At 41.2% G+C, this 21,551-nt stretch overlaps 1 protein-coding gene across 2 annotated transcripts in view; it reads right to left on the reverse strand.

Moving 5' to 3' along the window:
* Positions 1-934: 934 nt before the first annotated feature.
* LOC307109647 (speckle-type POZ protein-like) overlaps positions 935-21,551 on the reverse strand; it is a gene marked incomplete at both ends in the record, with an annotated part of 90,279 nt that continues 69,662 nt past the window's right edge. The window contains one exon of one of the 2 annotated variants that reach the window (XM_079788470.1): positions 935-1,006. In XM_079788470.1, coding sequence (XP_079644596.1) covers positions 935-1,006 — 72 coding nt within the window. Of the gene's footprint in view, positions 2,060-21,551 lie in introns of those variants that run through there. The other variant, XM_079788469.1, reaches the window with a different exon arrangement.

Raw genomic sequence — 21,551 nt, forward strand, 5'->3', positions numbered from 1 at the left:
AAAGTCTGAATACCCCAGTCATGAAAACACTCAGATCCAGGAGAGACACATGTGCCCCTAGAGAACCACATCCCACACAGACGTTCATCAAACCTCCAGGTAGGAAGACAAGACTATCAGCTCCTCTTGGCTGCAAAGTGAGAGTCACTGCAAAAGAAAAAGAAATCATGTGGACACATTGCAAATAAAGTCACTTTATTATGAGTTCACAACACCAAGAGAAGTTTTGGTTGTCACCTCTAATAAAGAGATGAGCACAACATCTGTAGAACAAGCAAATCCCTAAAGACACACATTTGAACATTTTTGAAATTTACATGTTTATGGTCCAATATAAGACTCATTTCACCCTGGCCATTGTCTCAGTGTTTACAGCTTTGGCTCAGACATGAAGGGTCAGGGGTTTGATTCCACTCAAGGGTGCTTATCTGGGTTGCAGTTTCCACCCTTTGCAATGCATCTGTCTGGGCATTGAATCTTCTTCTCTTTCTCTGAGTCTCTGTCTCTCCCTCACTCCTTTGCACTCCCTCTAAAATCAATGGAAGAAAGTATCCCTAGCCCAACCAGTGTTGCTCAGTTGGTGAATGTCAAACTATGAACCAGGAGGTCAGTGATCCATTGGTGATCAGGGCACATGCCTCAGTTGTAAGCTTCATTTCCAGTAAGGTGCATACAGAAATCAGCTTACCAGTGATTCACTCTCATCATGTATGTTTCTCTCCCTCTCCCTTCTTCTCTGAAATCAATAAAGATATATTAAAAAATAATACCTATTTAAGGAAAATAATAAAACTAAAAATCTTGGGCTGAGATGCAGTCTTCCCCCCACAGCAGATGAAAAACTCCACATTTTTCCCTGTCTACCTGGTGCTCAATGGCAGCAACTATGGCTTCTGCTTCTGGAAAATCAAGGGAGTCTTACAAAGGCAGGATCTCAGGACAGCTTCAGGCGCTTGCGTGGGGGTCCCAGACAGGGGCCCTGTGCTGAAGCCAGAGAGCGGTACATCTCAGCCACCAAGTGGGGATGGGATGCCACCATCGCTTGCCACCCCGAGGTCTCCAGGACATCCTCAGCATGAGAGTTGATGAAGTCCACAGTCTGAGTTTTCAATTGATCTGCGCTGTGGAGGTCAGCGAAGGTGAGCATTTCTGCAGCATTCTCCACAGACAGGTGACTGCTGAGGGCTTCCTCACACATGACCTTCAAACGCTCCAGGGCATACTTGTCAGCAGCTGCCAGCAAACCATCAGCCATTGTGTCCAGGTTGGGAGCCTTCCCAGTGTAAATGAAGCACATCATTTCCTTAAACACTCCAGGCTCCACATCAATGATTTCCACCCGATTCTTTTTGCTCTCCTCCATTGCATGTCCAAACATGGCCCTAAACACTGGAGAACGAGCTGCTAAGATAGCTTTGTGAGCCTGGACTTCCTGGCCAGCCACACAAAAGCAACAGTCTGTGAACCAGGAATTCTCCCAAAGTCCTCCTAGCTCATCGGCCAGCTGGCACTCGGGAACCTTCACCATCTTCTTGGGATTCTGGCCAGAAATGGTGACGGAATCTTGCCCCACACTCACCTCACAGAAGAAGGTCAGCTTGTCATCAGGGAGAAACCTGTAGTCTTCATCCAAGAGAACATCTCTAGGGATAAATTTTTTGAACCCCCAGTCTTTGCCTTGTACAAACCTAAATGCACGGCGACTCTCCAAAGTCTTGGTCTCTTCTCCCTTATCATTCAGGATAGAGAATTTGAATTTTGCCCAAAATTCACTCTTTGGACAGCTGAGCAGTATTAGGTAAAGTGACAGGTAATCTTTGCTTTCTTCATTTATCCCTTTTGGGTATACTCTCAAACACCATTTCAGTTGATCATTGGCTTCTGATGAAAAGGTTGAACTTTGAATGACTTCACCCATTTCCTGCTGGCAAAAGCTAAAGTTACTGATGGTCCAAATGTGGGAGGTTTTCACTACCTGGATCTGTGTGTGGCACCAGCTCTCAGCTACAGGGCCACTGGACATTTCTGCCAGAGTTGGAGGACTTGGAATCCTTGACATTGCAAGTTTGAAGGTTAAACAAGATTTCCAGTCAGAGGAAAAGATTTCTACTCTCTTTTCAGCCAGGTTAAGTCAGTAATGGAAAGATGAAGTTGTATTGTCTAACAGAAAATCTTTCAGAGCTTGGCCGACAGCTGTTGGTAACTATACTTCTGCATTTGCCTCATACTCTCTTCAACATCCAGACTTTGTTGCTAAATCTTTACAATAACCTTTAAAGCCCTCCATAAGATGACCCTCCCTTACATTTTATCCTCATCTTCTATTATTCCTTTCTTCTCATTCACTCTAAAACATCTAAAACATAAATGCTGCTTGGCTGGCATGACTCAGTGGTTGAGTGTCCACTTATGAAGCAGGAGTCTGGGTTCCAGTTCAGGTCAGGGAATATGGCTGCCTTGCAGGTTTGCTCCCCAGTGTGGCGCTTGCAGGAGGCAGCAATTCAGTGATTCTCTCTATTTATTGATGTTTCTATGTCTCTTTTCCTCTCTGAAATAATAAATAAATAAATAAATACACAAATACATAAATAAATGTTATCATACTAGACAGATGCTCAACAATATCTAAGATTCATTTAATAATATTTATTAAGTTTCTTGTGATTGCCCCACATTTCTTAGAGTGATCTGTTAATCCACAGGTGGGGAAGTCCTGCCTGAGGTCCATATACGGCCCCAAATCATTTGGTCTGGCCTCCCAAGGACAGAGGGGAAAGTTAAATTTCTGACCACGTGTAGCAGGCTAATTGTTAATAATTTCAGTTCATTTTGTGTGGCCCTCAAATGATGTTACACATATCCAAATGGCCCTTTGGCAGAAAAAAGCTTCCTCACCCCTATAATCTAATGCATTTACACTACAATATAGTCCCTGGAGTAGACCCGGAGGGAACACTCCCTAAAAATCCAATTAAGTTCCATTTCCACCACTTAAAAGAAATCAGGAATTATCCAATACTTGGGGACTCTTATCAAATTTCCTGGTTCACAGACTGTTGCTTTTGTGTGGCTGGCCAGGAAGTCCAGGCTCACAAAGCGATCTTAGCAGCTCGCTCTCCAGTGTTTAGGGCCATGTTTGGACATGCAATGGAGGAGAGCAAAAAGAATCAGGTGGAAATCATTGACGTGGAGCCTGGAGTGTTTAAGGAAATGATGTGCTTCATTTACACTGGGAAGGCTCCCAACCTGGACAAAATGGCTGATGGTTTGCTGGCAGCTGCTGACAAGTATGCCCTGGAGCATTTGAAGGTCATGTGTGAGGAAGCCCTCAGCAGTCACATGTCAATCTCATGTGTAAAAAATAATACCTGTGAATTGAATTGCTTTCTCCCAATTGTTAATTAGCATCTTTTCCTGTTTCTTTGATCTTTAATTTTCTTTGCCATAAATAAGCTCTTCATAAAATTTTTCATATTTCTATTGCATAATCTATTACTTTTATTATCTGTAGGTATAGATTTTTCATTGGATTCTAAAAACAAATTACTTTCTGAATAAAATGGCAGATATTACAAGCTTATAGTAAATTCCCTTCACATTCTATAATGTAGCAGAAATACTCTTTGTACTAGCAAGTGCTTAAACATTATTCTTCGCCAAAAGGCAGAGTCAGTCTCCTACTTGCCTCTCTGGTCATAGCATGCCCATCCATCAGTTAGTACATAATCTTGTTTTATGTGTGTTTCTATTTAAAGATATCTTAGTTAATATATATTGTTTATTTAGTAACATTGAATTCCTGGTCAATAGCGCTAGAGCTCATTCCTTAAGGAAGCTTATCTGGCAGATACATTATCTCCATAAAGTATAGCCGAGTGCTTTGGCACTAAGTTTGGGGCTGTTTTAAACTGTGATGTCACGAACAAACAGCACCCAAATGCCAAAAGCCTGGCATAATAGACCATGGAAAAGACACTTACTTGCTGTTTGAGCTTCTCCTTATTCAAACTCTGCTTGGAATATTCAACTGGCGGGACTCAAATTTCTCCTCCTCAGTGCAATTCCAAGAATGGCTAGGAAAACACCATGAGTATTAGTTTTAGGATTAGAAGTAAATTTACGGAATAAGAAAATTTGCAAATGCAGAATCTATAAGTAAGGGGAAGGACTAACAGGGTATTTTTCTGGTATGCCATATCTTCATGATTTTAAATGAAAATAATGAAAAAAGAAAGACATTTTGGGAGGGGATATCCTAATAGGTTATTTTAAAGAAAAATGTTTTTATTAACTTTTAGAGAGAGAGGAAGACAGAGGGGCAAAAGGGAAACATTGGCATCCTCCTTCACAGTGGATAGAGTCTTGGGCTGTGGACCAAAGGGTGAATTATTACCTACACCAAATGCTGGTCCATCAGATTCTGAATCAGGGCACAAGCCCTGGTTTCAGGTTTCACACCCATTCAAGGTGCTTGCTGGAGGCAATGTATTCCCATTTCTCTCACACATCAATACCTCAGTCTCTCTCTCACTCTCTTCTTAATTCTCCCTGGAAATATATATATATATTAATATGAACACTGTAATGGTCCTCACTAGTATATCCTGAGATGCAGTTCATGGAAGCATGACTGGTTCATCTTTACGTCTGATAGTCTCCCATTGTGTCCGGTGCCACTTCTTGGGAAGCCTTACAGCTGTTGGGATCTATTTCTAAGTTTTCAAATAGAGCCTGGAACTGAAGGTTTTAAAGGAATAGCAAAAAGGACTTTATGAGTTTTTCCTCATTAATTGACACATTTGTACTTTAGATTAATGAGTATGAAGATTCTGACATGCATACATTATGTGAAACATTTTAGGTTTTTTATGATTCCCATAATTAGAGGAATCCCTTTTATGACCTAAAAAACACCTAGTGGCAATATGGTACTAAAATAAAAAATAATGAAATAACTTATTATACCAAATATCAATATATTACAAGTGCTCCAATTCCAGATATTTGAAATATTGAAGTCATGTCAACTAACTAAGAAATCTACTTCTCTAGTTAGAGAAGATCCCAGAGAGGTAAGCTGAAAATATTTGTAATAAGATAAAGTAGGCATTTTTTTCTTATATTTACTCAAAAAATAAAAACGTATTTATTCTAAATACCATACTCACCAGAGTCTACTATGAGTTCTCCCAACTCTGTAAGTTCTGTCAATATCAGTTTCAGTAGGAATTCTCTTCATAGAACTGGCAGCTCCAACTTCAGTCAGTCTACCCTGGAGAAGTGAAGTGGGCTCTGTACAGATGGGGCTTTTATATTAGTCCCCTTACTTCAGGCCACACCCACTTGCTGAGATTGGCTAAAATTTACAAAAGGAAGTGACCACCTTGAATGGATTATACAGATTGTGATCTGTTATCTAATTAGGGTTATAACATAGAAAACAACACCTGTTGGGGGCTGACACCCTAACAGAATGTAAATGTGTTTTGCTGTAAGATACATTAAACTTTTCAATATATAATATAGTACTAACTAGAGTCACTATCTTACAGATGTTGTAGAGAATTATTATTAACAGAAGTGCCATGCTACCTGCATTTTGTTGAAACCCATCTCAAGTTAACAATTATTGATGCCACCTCCATATGAATTATTTCCCACATTATCAAATGTTCGGGAATTTAAGTCCTATTTTTAAAAATCTATGAAAATAATTAATATTGCTAGAAGTTTAAAAAGTGAAAATGTAAGTAACTCAACTTTTAAAAATTATGGGACAAATGTAAAAGCCAGCAAAGACCACATATCCTAGAAAGAGGTGAAACTGCTGCCCTCTAACTCAGTGCATAGGATTGTAAGCCAACACACTGAAGCGTCATTGACCAGCAAGATCCCCAAATTAATTAATTCTCTGAAAATTTTCTCACACATTTCTCAACATGTTGCAAGTCACCCAAGTAAACATATAGCAGAAGTTACATTTTCCCGCAAAAATCAATTAATTCTGTGGGCAGTGTGCCCTCCTGTGGTGCTGTTACCTTGTGCTGTCCCTTATAGGAACTTGTCCAACACTCACTTGCACTATTATTTCCTAGATTTCTGATTCTGTCACACAGCATTTTAATATTCTATAACAGAAGCCCTACAATCTCCTTCTTATTTCAAATAATAAATATAGCAACTAGCCTGGTTGTTGTGGTTGAATTGTTGAGTCTCTACCCATGAACCAGATGGACTTGGTTTGAATCTTGGACAGGGCCCATGCCAGAATTTCAGGCTAGATTCCCTTAAGGGGCTTGTAGGAGGCAGCCTATCAATCATTATCTGTCTACTTTGATGTTACCTTCTCTCTTTGTCTGCCCTTCTTCTCTGAAATCAATAAAAAACACATATATAAAAATAAATAAATATAGTAACTAAGTTTTTATTACCAATTTTTGCTAGGTAGCATAGTAACTTTTCAATTCCCCTCCACCAAACCCAATCTTCAAAGGTAAGGCAAAACCCCTAGAATCTGCAGATTGTAGGTTAGTGGAAAACAAATTCATGCACAGAAAAATAAAAAATTCATAAGAGCTCAAATAAGGAAGAGGGATCTGCTGTGTACAATTAAGAAAAGGAAGAGCAGATGACTGCTCCTGAGAATCCTTCCTCCTCATCTTTCCCCAGAAAAAGGCCCGGGGAAACATTGACTAAAGAGGATTAGAGAGGCTGGAATCCCTGCTTTTGCTAAAAATGAGCCTGTCAATAGGCAGGAAATAGCTACTTCTCTGCCATGGGCAAGTTCTAAAACATTGGACTGACCCTTTTGTTGTTGCTCAGCCACTTAGCATTGGCCCTGGAAAGAAGAGGTCATAGGTTCATTCACTGTCAGGACACATGCCTGGGTTGTGGGCTCCATCCCTGGTTTGTGGGCAGTGTGCAAGTGACACAAAACCAATGATTCCCTCTCATCATTGATGTTTCTATCTCTCTCTCCATTCTTCTCTGAAATCAATAAAAATATATTAAGAAACAACAGAATTTCTGATGTTACCACATACTGTATTTTCAACACTATGATGGATTCCTAATCAATGCAATTAGATAGGTGAAAGAAGAAATATTCTAAGAGTAAAGAGGAAAGAAAGCTATTATAATTAATATTATTAGCTCAACATGATTGCATAATTAGAAATTTTCCTGAAATCTATAATTCATGAAGTTAGGAAGAAATAAGATCAGTGAATTTCCTCTAAACAATAAAAAATAGGAAAGGAAATTTAAAGTCCATTTTATATGATCAGAAACTGAAATTCCTGAAAATAAATCTAATAAAAGTCATATGATTCTGTGTATATAAACTATTAAACACTATTGAAAGAAAAGAAAGAAAGAACTCTGAGTCCTGTAAATGGGAATATCCCATAATCATCGATTGAAACACATATATGCTAACTATGGCCAACATTACCAAAGACCAATACTCAAAATAGGATTCAATAACTTAAAAAATGTGTGTGCGCATACATGTGTATGTAATTGAGAAGTTGGATTTTAAATGTGTGTGTGTGACTAGGACTATTATAAGATGTTTTAGTCAATAAAGGAGAGACAGACCACACTAAAAATGAATTACTATTGTAGGCATTATCAACTCAATTACTTTCATATCTACATAGCACACATATAACTACTTTCATATAGTGGGGCTGAATATTTGTGTAAAAGAAAATATAAACTGTCATAGGAACAGGGTATAAAGATATGTCTAAGAAGATATATCTCAGCTTTTTATTCCTTCATGTAGTGACCTTGAGTTTATGTAAGATATCTTAACCTAGGCAGCTGCAGGGGATTTAGAATCTCAGTAAATCACAATTTCATTCTTTACTCTTCACCTACTACCTAAAACTATTGATAGACTTAAAGGGCCATTTGGGAGATGATTATCTTATGAAGCTGGAGCCCTCAGGAATAGGATTAGTGCCCTTATGAAGGAGACTCCAGAAAGCTCCCTCATCTCTCCTAATTGGTAAAGAATGAAGTAGAAGACAGCTGTGTATAAAACAAGAAATAGGCCTTGCCCAGAAACTGAATCAGCCAGCATCTTGACCTTGGACTTCTCAGCCCCCAGAACTGTGAGAAATATATTCATGTTTTAAACCACACAGTCTATAGTCTTTTTGATATAGAAGTACAGATAGGCTAAGACAATGTCCTTAGTAGCCATCCATATATCTTCTTTAGTGAAGTAACTACTCAAGTCCTCTAAATGGTACAAGGATCATTGGATTTTTGGTCTTCTTTTCAATTGTGTTCTTTGGATGCAAATTCTTTATGAGATATAAGTATTCTAAATATTTTTCTTTCTATCAATGGGTTACCTTTTGTTTTTATTAAAACATTTAACAAGTGAAACAAAGCCTAGTAAGTGTGAGGATGATGGGCAGGGAATTTCAGCTTGTCTATCTGAGCATGCCCCCTCCACACACACAAACATACGCATGCACACACAGCAGCTCTCCTGTGGCTCAGATTCCATAGTCCTTTCCTGGTTCCCGCAGAATGGAGGAGCCAGAGCAGAAGCAACCTGTCAGGGTCTTGGCTTGCAGTGACCTGATTTGTGGTCCAGAATGTCAGCATTGTCAACTGCCACTCACCTCATCTATACTTAGGGTTCTGCCACCCCCACTTGAGGATGGCCAGACCACCTGGAGGTTACTGAAAAGTTAGGGGCTGGGACTATCTGTGCCTGGAGAGTTATGAAGGTTGTTGATGGTATTTGCATATAGGATGTTAAATAATCTTTCAGTTTAAAAAGGCGAATCTGTCCTTCTAATATTAGTTAGTGTTTGTGGATTACAATTATCTTTTTTTCTTGATATCTAATGAGACCAGTAATAATTCAAATTGTTATTTTTGTTTCATTTGTTTTTTTTTTAATCCTCACATGAGGATATTTTTGTATTTATTTTTTAGAGAGTCCCAAGGATATTTTTTCCATTGATTTTTAGAGAGAGTGGAAGAGAAAGAAAAAGATAGAGAGAAATATCTATATGAGAGAACACGTCAGTTGATTGCCTCCTGCATGGGCCCCAACCAGGACCCTGGCCTGTGAGGAGCAGCATCCCAGGTAAATGCCCTTGACCTGAATCACATGCCAGACTAACTCAGTCCACAATCCAATGATCTATCCACTGATCCAAACCAGCTATGGTGCTTGGTTTCTTTTTTTGAAAAATATTTTATTATATGTCCAAGTCCATCTACTGGAAAATATTAGTATATCAAGGTGACGTTAGTCCGTGGATCCCAGAGGATCCATGGAAGGGAACGTGCATCTCTGAAATCTAGCTCAGGGGCAATGAACCTGTGGTCCAGGGTAGGTCACTGCCAAGTTTAAGAGGTTAGGTACTGTCCCTGGTTCCAGCATCTAGCTACAAGTGGGGTCCTTGCTCCAAGAAATCCAGTTCAAGGCCTAGATGGGTAACAGGTCCCTCTGTTGTCCTTTCAGCAAACCAGAGAAATCCCCATTTCCCTGAGGCTGTCCTGCAGGGGAGTTACCTGTAGGTGGGGCCAGAGGAACAGAGAAGCCAGCCCTTGCAAGGTCAACACCCCAGACCAGGGGTCCTCAAACTTTTTAAACAGGGGGCCAGTTCACTGTCCCTCAGACCGTTGGAGGGCCGGACTATAGTTTAAAAAAAAACAACTATGAACAAATTCCTGTGCACACTGCACATATCTTATTTTGAAGTAAAAAACAAAACGGCAAAAACACCCGCATGTGGCCCGCGGGCTGTAGTTTGATGACGCCTGCCCCAGACACTATAGCTCCTGGGACTTGTGAGAGGAAACAGCTCCCATTGCTCAAGGACTGGCTCTCAAGAGGGGCTGAGGGAAACCTTAGGCTCCACTAGCCATGGAAAGTTTCAGGAGCAGCCATGGCCCAGGGACAAGGAGGAGCTCTATGGTGTAAAATGAGAGGTTGTCCAGGAGCTTACAAAACACCAGGTGTAGAAGGGACTGGCGGTGCCAAGGAATCCTGAGGTTCCTCAGGAGACTGCACTCATTATAATGCCAAAGGTAAAGGCTAAGAGAGAATCTTTTTTTTTTTATGCCAACACTACAGTGTTTTATGTCCTATAGCTCTACAATAATATATCAAGTCTTTTCTCTACAAAATTTTCATGATGAATCTTCCATATTCTTTTCTTCCAAGTCAAGTTAAAAGTGTGTTTAGTTCTCTCAATGTTTACTATTATAGAACTCCTGTTTAGTCATGAATCTCAGAAATCCTACTAATATGAAGGTAAAGGAGAGGAAAACCCTGTAAACACACTGGGAGGTGTGACTGGAGAGGAGTCCTTATGAGACTGGGAGATTTAGAGAAGTCAATAGGAGACTGTTGGAAATGGAAAGTAGATGAAGGAGCATTAACTAGCCATCCTAGCAAAGGGAGATATGGTGGCACAGCCTTGTTGCCTGAGGGCAACTGTAGGATGCAAACACTTCCCTGGAGGTGCCTGAGGTCAGGGCAGAAAGCTCAGAAGTACCAGGGAGCAGTGAGTGGAGGTGTGGGCTGCAAAGGAACTCAGGGTTCCTCCTCTATTCCAACCCTGGAGATACCTCAGCCAATGGGAAAGCACTGATATGAAGAACCCGGGAAACATGGCCAGGAAGCCTTGGGAGGCTGGTGGTGATGATGGCCTCATGTGGACAGGAAAGAGCAGCTCAGAGCAGGAGATGGGCAGGCACCAGTGCCTGCAGAGGCCTCTGAGTGGAGCTCTGTGTTCCCCACACAGCCCTGGGCGCAGGTTAGCCCCCCTCAGCCCCACAGCACAGGAAAATGTAGCTGCCAGGACACCAGGGCATGAGTGGGAGAAATGCCCAGAGGCCGCTGAGCCTGACTGAGGTGAAGAGCAGGAAACAGCAGGTGCCTGGAGAGTTCTCTCTTCCCCAGGCACTCTACTTGGAGCTTGCCAGATACAAATCAGGAAACCAGTCCTCAGAAAAGGGGAGCTCAGGAAAACCCTACTCTCAGCAAGCAGGACCCTGTCATTGCCACCATGGTTTTCTTTTATCATCTTTACTAGTAGCCCGTTTGCACGAAGATTCGTGCAATAGACCTTCATTCACCTGGCTGCCTGCACCAGTTTTCTGCCGGCACCGGGGACCCAGGCCTTGGCTGTGGCCACCGCCTTCTGCCTTTTTCAGGGTCGGGGCTTGGCCCCGGGCGGTGGCCTTGGGCTCGGCCGCACCCAACGTCCCTGCTACCGATCGCAGGAGCCGACCCCCAGTGGTTTCCTGCGATGGGTGCAGGCTCCGCGCTGGTGCCCAAGGCCCAGAAAGCCTCCGCCCCAGGCTTTCCTGGCCTTGGGCTCAGCCGCACCCAGCGTCCCTGCTACCGATCGCAGGAGCCGACCCCCAGTGGTTTCCTGTGATCGGTGCAGGCTCCCCTCTGGTGCCCGAGGCTTTCCCGGCCTTGGGCTCTGCCACACCCCAACGTCCCTGCAACGGTTTCCTGGTGGGCGTGGCTGGTGGGCGTGGCTTGGGCGTAGCAAAGGTGCGGTCAATTTGCATATTTGTCTATTATAAGGTAAGATTGTTGAAAGTATTAAATATGTCCCTTTTTTATCCCCCATTGAACCCATCCAGCCTGACCACGACCCTTGCCCCAGGCCTTCAGCACCCTATTGTCTGTGCCCATGGGTTATGCATATATGCCTACTAGTTCTTTGTTTGATCACCTGCCACCCACGACCCTCCCCTGCCTTCCCTCTGAGATTCCACACTCTTTCTCAGGCTTCTATATCCCTGGAACAACTCTGTCCATCAGTTTATTTTGATAAATTAGATTCAACATATGAGTGAGATCATGTGATATTTGTCTTCTCTGAATGGCTCATTTTTCTTAGTATATTATACTCCAGTACCCTCCAGGCTGTGTCAAACGGTAAGAGATCCTTCTTTTTTACTGCTGCCTAGTATTCCATGGTATAAATGTGCCGGGTTTTTTTTAACCACTCATCTACTGATGGAAACTTGGGCATTTTCAGAATTTTAGCAATTGTAAATTGTGCTGCTATGAACATAGGTGCATGCATTCTTTCTGGTTTCTGGTTTCTTAGGGTATATTCCTTGAAGTTGGATCACTGGGTCAAATGGCAGTCCCATATTTAACTGCAATGTCCATGAAAAGAGGTAAACCAGTGCATTTTCTCAAAAATCATTATTTATTCTGAAATAGGTATCAATACAGTCAGAAAGGAGAAGATTGAATCCTCATCTCTTTGCTGTACTCTCCTCCCGCATTCAAGGTGCTCTGAGGGGCACCCCTCACCCTGTGTTCCTCAGCAGCCTCTTCCACGGAGCAGTGTCTGTGGGCCTCGTGCTCCTGAGAGCTGGAGCAGTGCAAACAACATGCTCCTGTGGTCTTCACAGAAGATCTGCTTCATTTTCTTGTGCAGCTCACACCTATTGTCCACAGAGCTCAGGAATTGCCACAGACTGGCTTTTCTGGCCATGGACACCAGATTTCTCAAGATAACATTGGTTTTGAGGTTTTTCTGCTCTGATGGTTCACTGCACAGGGGACGACAAGTAGGGCTTTCTGCTTTCTCCCCGGATACATAGAGACACGAACAACAGAAGCTGTGCCCACAGCCCATGGTGACTGGGTCTATACAGTGATTCAGGCAGATGGCACAGGTGAGCTCTTTCTGGAAGTTTTGTGGGAGGTCCGAGTCCATTTTTCTGAGGGAAGAAAGTCAGGAGTTTACTCCTCTGCCCTGGAGACACAAAGGTCTAAGCAAAATGTGCCTCAGGTTGTGACTCAATGACTGTGTCTAGAGCAGAACAGGCTTGGTAGGCATGTGACACACATGGAAAGCAGACACAGGAAAGCTCCCACAACCGGTGGAAACCATTCTTAACTATTTAACCAACTCCATCCCCCTCCCACCCCCTTTTCTTCTGCATAAAGAACAACACCTCTTCTGCTGACATCCTTCCTTTCCCAAATAGCTTGAGTTTCAGGGCATTTCTCCCAAATCTATAGCTCCAGGTGCTGGGTCCTGAAGGCTCTAATACCCCAGCTAACACTTGATGATAGTCACTGGCTTGGCTCAAGATTTTTTACTTTGATTTTCATTACGTCATGTAATTTAATGCAATTTAACTTTAATTATATTCCAGAACTATTTTTTAATCTTTTATTTTTTATGGAGTTCAACTAATCATTTTTTTTTTTTGCTGTTACATGTGTGATGTGTGTGTGTGTGTGTGTGTGTGTGTGTGTTTAATTTATTTCAAAGAGAAGAAGGGAGAGAGACAAAGAAAGAAACATCCATGAGAGATAAACATTGATGGCTGCCTTCTGCACATCCCCCACTGAGGATGGAGCCCACACCCTGGGCAAGTGCCCTCACCAGGCATCCAACCAGTGAGCTTTGGGGTTTGGGTTGATGCCCAACCACTGATCCACACTGGCTGGGATGGAGTCATTTATATTTCCTTAATAAGTAGAATTCTTGTACTTCACTGAGGAAAAGTTGGTGCTAGAAAAATTGGTTAACAAATAGGAGGAAAAAGGGCCTTTGGCTTTATTTTGAACAATTATGGGTCCCTGGGAGAGAGGAATTGTGCTTTTGGAGTTAAAGACTACTTTTTAAAAATCATAACTACAAACTTACTAACATCATCTACTTTAAGTATCTGTATGCATTTCTTATGAAAGTTTTAGAGTCAAGGTAACAATTCCCATTTCTTACAAAATTTCTGTATTTCAACATCTGGCTTATTTAGTGAGAAATATGTCAGGGGTAGGATGCATCCAGGTTTAAATAGCAAGTTATGGTAGAGTCCAGATAAGAATTATTCATTTAAAATATTCTGTCTTTGTCATTTTCCCCCATGCAGGTGGGTTTCCATCATGTTACAGTGAATCATAAACCAAATAGTTAAAGGAGACCAAAGTGATTTTCAAAGTAACTGCCTTTGAGAGCAGGCAGCAGGCTGGATAGAGGTGGTGTCAAGGGAAAGCGTCACTTAAGGACTTGTGCAGGGAGCACCCAGATGGCTAATTTGACTTAATTTTAACAACATGTTAACAATGTCTGTGATGTCAAGAACACGGCCACAGCCAAGTCAGGATAGAGCAGCTATTTTTAATTTATTTATTTCAGAGACGCATGGAGGGGGAGAGAGAGATAGAAACATCAACGATGAGAGAGAATAATTGATTGGCTGCCTCCTGCATGCCTCCCACTGGGGATCAAGCCTGCAACCCAGGCATGTGCCTTCTCCCAGAATGGAACTATGACCTCCTGGTTCATAAGTCGAGACTCAACCACTAAGCTAGGCTCAAAGTTTGCCAGAGCAGTGATTTTAGAGGAAGGGTGTACTATCTGTGATCTCAGGGCAAGAGTTTGATTCCTGGTCAGGGCACATACCCAGGTTTTGGGTTCTATCCTTGGTTAGGGTGAATGCGGGAGGCAACCTATCAATTTTTCTCTCTCACATAAATGTTTCTCTCTCTCTCTCTCTCTCTCTCTCTCTCTCTCTCTCTCTCTCTCTCTTGCATCTCTCTCCAGAATACATAAAAATACTATTGGGTGAGGATTTAAAAATAAAAAGTAGTGGCCAAGGTATTCTGACATTAAAATATGAAAACAGCCCTGGCTTTTTGGGTGCAGTGGTTTGAGACGCAGCCCAGGATTTGATTCCCAGTAAAGGTCAAGCACCTTGATTGAATGTTTGATCCCCTGCCTTGATCTGAGCATGTAAAAAGGCAACCAATCTATGTGTCTCTCTAAAGTTTATGTTTCTCTCTCTTTCTCTGTTGGTCTCTCTCCACCTACACCAAACTCCATTCTTTCAAAACTCAATGGAAAAATATCCCCAGGTGAGAATTAAAATAATAATAATAATAATAATAATAATAATAAAATTATAGCAACAAACAAAGCACTTCCTACATATCAGAACATAGTTAAAATATTTTCAAGTAAACACAGTGAAATATTTCCAAGGTTTTGGACATTTTCTATAGTCACTAATTAATGAAATAATCCATCTTGTCTGTTTGTAAATTAAAAATAAAAGTTCTTTTAGCTAACCTATTTTCACTTATATTGACTAGTTTGTGTAATTAAAATTAAGTATACAGCCTAAGCCATTTTGGTGCAGTGGATAGAGCATCAGCCTGCAGACCAAAGGGTCCTGCTTTCCATTCAGGTCAAGGGCATTTACCTTGGTTGCAGGCTCCTCCCAGGCCTGGGCCCTGGTCCTGGGGCGTGCAGGAGGCAACCAACCAATGTGCTTATCTGACATCGATGTTTCTCTCTGTATTTTCCTCTCTCTTCTACTCTCTCTAAAAATCAATGGAATAATATCCTCAAGTGAGAATTTTAAAAAGGAAAATAAATAAAAATTAAGTATGTATGAAAAGTTTGATTTCACAGAAAAGTTTTCTATGTCTATTAGAATAATTTTAAATTTATACTGAAGAGGTCTAGAAAATGTGTGTAATCATGGTCACCACGAGTAAACAAATGCTCACAGTAGGAATGTGGCTTAGCACCCCTGGGACCATCAGCCAGCACAACCAATTACAGCTCAGGAAGTGGTGTGATCATGTGCTAATCATTCACTGAACATTGTTTAGAAGCAGTGACCTCTGGATTGCAGTATGTTGACTATAGTTGTACACATGTACTATTTATTTATGTCAGCAAAATGTCTAGTGTTTTTTCCAACATATGGCCTATTTCCTAAAATTTGTTAAAAATAACAGGGAATTTGCCAAAACCGGTTTGGCTCAGTGGATAGAGCATCGGCCTGCAGACTCAAGGGTCCCAGGTTCGATTCTGGTCAAGGGCATGTACCTTGGTTGTGGGCACATCCCCAGTAGGGGTTGTGCAAGAGGCAGCTGATCGATGTTTCTAACTTTCTATCCCTCTCTCTTCCTCTGTAAAAAATCAATAAAATATATTTTAAAAAAATAAATAAAAATAAATAAAAAATAACAGGGAATTAGTTGAAAAACAAGCTGTTAATTTTATTATGAGCAATTATTTATTAAAAACCATTTCAAAAGTAACAGGGTGCAGCTCAGTAGATGAAGCATAGGTCTATGGACTGAAGGGTCTCAGGTTCAATTCTCATCAAGGGCACATGTCTGGGTTCAGGCTCAATCCCCTGGGTTCAGTTCGGGGGGTGCAGGAGGCAGCAAATCCATGATTCTCAACTTTTATGTTTCTATCTGTCTCTCCCTCTCTGAAAATCAATAAAAAAATATATTTTTAAATAACAGGGTGTTAATTTTCACATATGACATAGAGCCCAGAAAACTTGTCTGTTAAATTCTAAGTCTATTAAATTAAGGTCCACAAAAGCAAGGGTTTACTGTAAAGAGATTTCATTTTTTTTTAAAATATATTTTATTGATTTTTTACAGAGAGGAAGAGAGAGGGATAGAGAGTCAGAAACATCGATGAGAGAGAAATGTCGATCAGCTGCCTCTTGCACACCCCCTACTGGGGATGTGCCCGCAACCAAGGTACATGCCCTTGACCGGAATCGAACCTGGGACCCTTGAGTCCGAAGGCCGACGCTCTATCCACTGAGCCAAACCGGTTTCGGCAAGAGATTTCATTTTATACTTTCAATTTTCTGTATTTTACAAAATGGCAGCTGTCACACACAAATAAACCCGGCCTAGGATGCATGTGCTCAGTTGTGTAAGGGATCTACTGGAGCTTTGGATGGCCTTCCACTGCCCCATTCCAGGGTCTCAGGTTACAGAGGGCCCTTAGGTGTTGGTTGAATTAGTAGCCTGCCCTTCAGGCAGCAGTTATGTAGATAAACAGGTTTAGGCTCTTCAGTTTAAAATCAATCTAAGGGCTCAGTTGTCACAGTTCAATTCCTGGTCAGGGCACATGCCCTGGTTGCAGGTTTGAGCCCCAATGTGGTGCATGCAGGAGGCAGCTGATCAATGATTATCTATCATCACTGATATTTCTATCTATCTTCTATCCCCTTTCTCTCTGAAATCAATAAAAATATTTTTAAAAATCAACATAAGGGACTTTGCACATATCTGCAAAATCCCTTCATCATGGCTCTTAATTAGATTAAATGACCAAGAGAAGGTGTGGATAAGCTTCAAGATGGCTGCCCCTCAGTCCCATCATGCCCCTGCTGGGCCACCTTGGCAGTCAGAAACCTTCCTAGGTTAAGTGCCATGATATTTAAGAAAAACAAATTCAGCTACAGAATTACCATGCAGTATCATCTACACAGTGAATGTCCTACATAGAGTTTCTCAAATCAGTGAATTGTTTATTATAGTAATAAACACCTCTGATTGTATTGGTAATAAGTTGAGATTTTGACCTCTAAGATCATTCACACACTGTGAACCTGACTGACATCAGTGAGTTTTTATTTTTAATTTAATATCATTCAGTACTGTGAGTTATGTGGCACTGGTTTGGCTTGTCATGTGGAATCATTTGTTTTAGAATATTAATAAAATGTATTAATTAACAACATACAAAATATCATGGACTAAACCAGTAATTACAGAATGTACTAGTATTCATATCTTGGGTTAACAATATGTAGTATAATTTATTAAATGATACCCCAGATTTCAGAACATTTAAGTTATTTCCTATTTATTTATTTAGCTACTGAAAAATGCTACGGAATGCATCCTTTTGTGAATATCCTTGTTTGTGAAAAATTCTATTGGCGAGATTGCTAAAGATGATGTTTCTGGGTTAGATAATATCCTATATAATAAAAGCTTAATATGCTAAGTGTCCAGTCATCTGGTCGTCCATTCAACCAATAAAAGTGTAATATGCTACTGAGATGCTAAGGCTGCTCAACTGCTCGCTATGACATGCACTGACCACCAGGGGTCAGATGCTCTGACCAGTAGGTTAGCTTGCTACTGAGGTCCAGCCAATTGGAACTGAGCGAGACAGGCCAGACACACCTGGGAGCCCTTCGCATTCCAACCTCACATGTCCCTCTCTGGCCACATTTGTGCACCAGTGGGGTACCTCTGCCTGGCCTGTGCCCTCTTGCAATCTGCGACTCCTTGTGGATTTTGGAGAGCTGGTTTTGGCCCAATCCTGGTCAACACAGGAGTTTCCCCCTGGTGGTCAGTGCGTTCCCATAGGGGGAGCTCAGCTCAGCCAGAAGCTGGGCTCAAGGCTGACAAGCGCAGCAGCAGTGGCAGGAGCCTCTCCAGCCTCTTAGGCAGCTCTAAGGATGAGAGGGCCTAAGTCATCAGTCACACATGCCCTCCTGGACTGCGAGAGGGCACAGGCTGGGCTAATAGACACTCCCACACACGAGTGCATGAATTTCATGCACTGGGCCTCTAGTGTAGATATAGGTTTTGAAATTACCACTGGGCTGTCCTGATACAAAAAGAGATGGTCCTGCTCTAGCTGGCAGGTTTCCTAAACCATCCACTGAGTGAGAAGTGTGGTGAGGTGGACACAGCTCAGACCCAAGGAAGGAGAGAGAGGGCTTACAGGGCTCCTGTAGCTCCCCAGGATCAACAGCCAGGGCAGCTCCATCTATAGGCATCTGTCATTCTTATGGGAACAGTGTCCTTATAAAATAAGGACCATCGAGGTTGGAGTCATAGTTACTGGAAGAGCTCAGCGGGCAGGACAGGATGGCCACAGCAAGCAGTCGTAGAGGGAATGGATCCCCCCAGCAGCATGGGAGAGGCAGGCACCAGGAGGAGAGGAAGGACCAAAACTCTTGGTGGTGATGGTGGTTGGGTTCAGAGGAGGAATGGAATTTCAACCAGATTGTCCTCAGGGTAACCCCTATACCCTACACACAACAGCTCTACCAGCAGCTCCACAGAGAAATGAAGTTCAGGTTCCTTTGCTGGGTTCTGCAGTGGGAGGAGCCAGCATCAAACAACTGGGCACCTCCAACTCCTGTCTCTGGGTGGCATGGGGCTATGGCTCCTGGCTGCAAAACTACCACAGGAAATTCTCCAGAGGTCAACCCCGGTGTGTGTCCCTTTCTTCTCAGCACTGTCACCTGCTACTGGGTGGTGCTAAGGGTTTCACTGCCCTAGCCAGAGGGGGACCCGATTACTGAAAAAGGCCTCAAGTTACTGATAGGCTGTCTGTGGATGGGGAGATCTATGATGGCTGTGTTTGGTGTTTACAGATAGTATAAAAATCAACTTTCAGCTAAAAACTGATACTGATCACACTTTCAAGTATTTTTATTATTTTGTTTTTGCACAATAGAAGTACTCCTTTTAGAAATTTAATGAGACTAAAAGTACCACAGTACTTTTTATAGATTAATGACTTTGGCATAAACACTTGACCAAAACATGAATTAAACACCACCAGTGATGAGAATGTTGAGAGCATTTGGTGTTTACTGTTTATTTGTGTGTGTTTTTATAGAAGCACAGTTGGTCCATTACAAATTGAGCAAAATACAATCTTTATAAAAAAATAAAAATTTTCTAATAATAATAGAACCCTATAAAAACCACCATTAGCTATTAAAATTAAAATATGGTAAAAGCTTTTTATTTATAAACACCTATGTATTCTTTGACCTGCTAGTATTTCAAACTTAAAGGAAGAGCCACGGCATATATTCAATGAAATGGATAATGAATAATGATGTTTAGTTAAGAATGTAAAAAATCTTAGTTACATTAGCATATAATTAAAATTACATTACATATATTAATTAAGTTAAAGTGGGCTCTCTAACGTTATAATATGACTGAGGTTACGATGTTCAAATTATATAAATACAATCTTATTTTGAATTTGAGTCTTCATAGAACTAGCAAATTCAGCAGATGGTTCCCATCATATTGAAGATAAAAATAGAATTTACATAAATTTTAAAAATGCAATAATTAAGACTAAATATTTGTTGAAGAGTTTAATCAACAGGTTAATCACAGTTGTAGAGAGTGTGAATTGTATGATAGGTGAGGGAAATAATAGAGGGATTAACAGCTACATTAATAGAGGGAAAGCCAGGAAGTGATATGGAGATATGAAGATGATGATATAGCATTTTGTACTTAACATATAGACAGTATAATGTCTGAATAAATGTACCTCTAGATGGAGATACTAGGGAAGCTGAGAAGAGTACTCGTCTGATCATCCTGTGAATTTCCATCTAGTAGAGAATACGAATAACACTGAAGTATGTATCACTGTGGTGAGAATTACAAAGGAATGCACAGCACAGGTTATTAAGAAACGTTACTTCAAACTATGGATTATTAAACTGAGACAAGAACATGTAGACTATAGTTAGCTGAAGATAAATGAGAAAATTATTTTTAAATTGCCATTGATGTTCGTGTGTGTGTGTGTGTGTGTGTGTGTGTGTGTGTGTGTGTGTGTTTTACATTTTTGCCATTGTGTCTCTACAACCATGTCTGTTTGGAAAGAGAATGAATGATGCCAGCTCTCTTGCATTGAATTTTACCTTTCCAGACACCCCTGTCATTTCTAATTATACTTTCTCATGACAGTTCACAAATAGAGCAAAAAAGAGAAAACTTATTCTATGCCATGCATCATGGGTGATGATTTTCTTAAACTGATTAAAGCACAAACCAATACATATGTTTTGAAAGTTATCATGTTTAATAATACAGTAAATATATATTCAGAATAAAAGGAAATTAAAAACAAAAACTTATAACATATTTATCTTATTTGATAGGGCACCAGGAAAGGGCTTCCTCAGATATTGGTGTTCCGCAGCATATAGAGAGATTCCTAATGTATTTCTAGTCAGAAGTGACTACAGCAAAAGATAGGCCTGAGATGGGGAGAGAAAGAGCAAAAGGCAATTCTACATATAAGGGAACTTTTTGCTACATCCACAAAGGTCACGCTTCTACCTTCATAATCCAGGAATACCCCTACTCGACCTATAGGTTTGGGCACATATTGCAGTAAAGGTGGGGAGGTGGTGAAGACATTGTGGTGCATGTCCGTTTTAGCACAGCCAAGAAGATAGAATGCCTTCTGGAGATGTATATTCTCCTCTATCCAATCATCACAAGAGACTCCTAAAGCCCAATTCCAAGTGTCTCCCACTTCTATCTCCCAGTAATGTCTCCCAGAGGTAAAAGTCTGAGCATCCCTGAAAAGAAAACACTCAGATAGTGGAGAGGTGCATGGTGCACCTTGAGGACCACATCCAACACTCAAGTTTATCAAATCTCCTTGTAGGAAGACATGACCAGGAGTACTTCTATGCTGCATAGTGATAATCACTGCAAAAAGAAAGAAAAAAGAAGAAGAAATCACGTGGACACATTGCAAATAAAAGTCCTGATGCAAAAGTTGCTCTTTCAAGATGTTACTTTATTATGAGGTTACAACAGCAAGAGCAATGTTGGTTGTCACATCTAATGAAGCACAGAGATGACCAATACATGTGCATAACAAACAGATTCCTAATGACAGATATTTGGACATAAGACTCATCTCACCCTGGCCACTGTGACTCAGTGGTCAGAATGTTGGCTC

The sequence above is a fragment of the Cnephaeus nilssonii genome, assembly GCF_951640355.1.
Source record: "Cnephaeus nilssonii genome assembly, chromosome: 13".
Taxonomy (NCBI): domain Eukaryota; kingdom Metazoa; phylum Chordata; class Mammalia; order Chiroptera; family Vespertilionidae; genus Cnephaeus; species Cnephaeus nilssonii.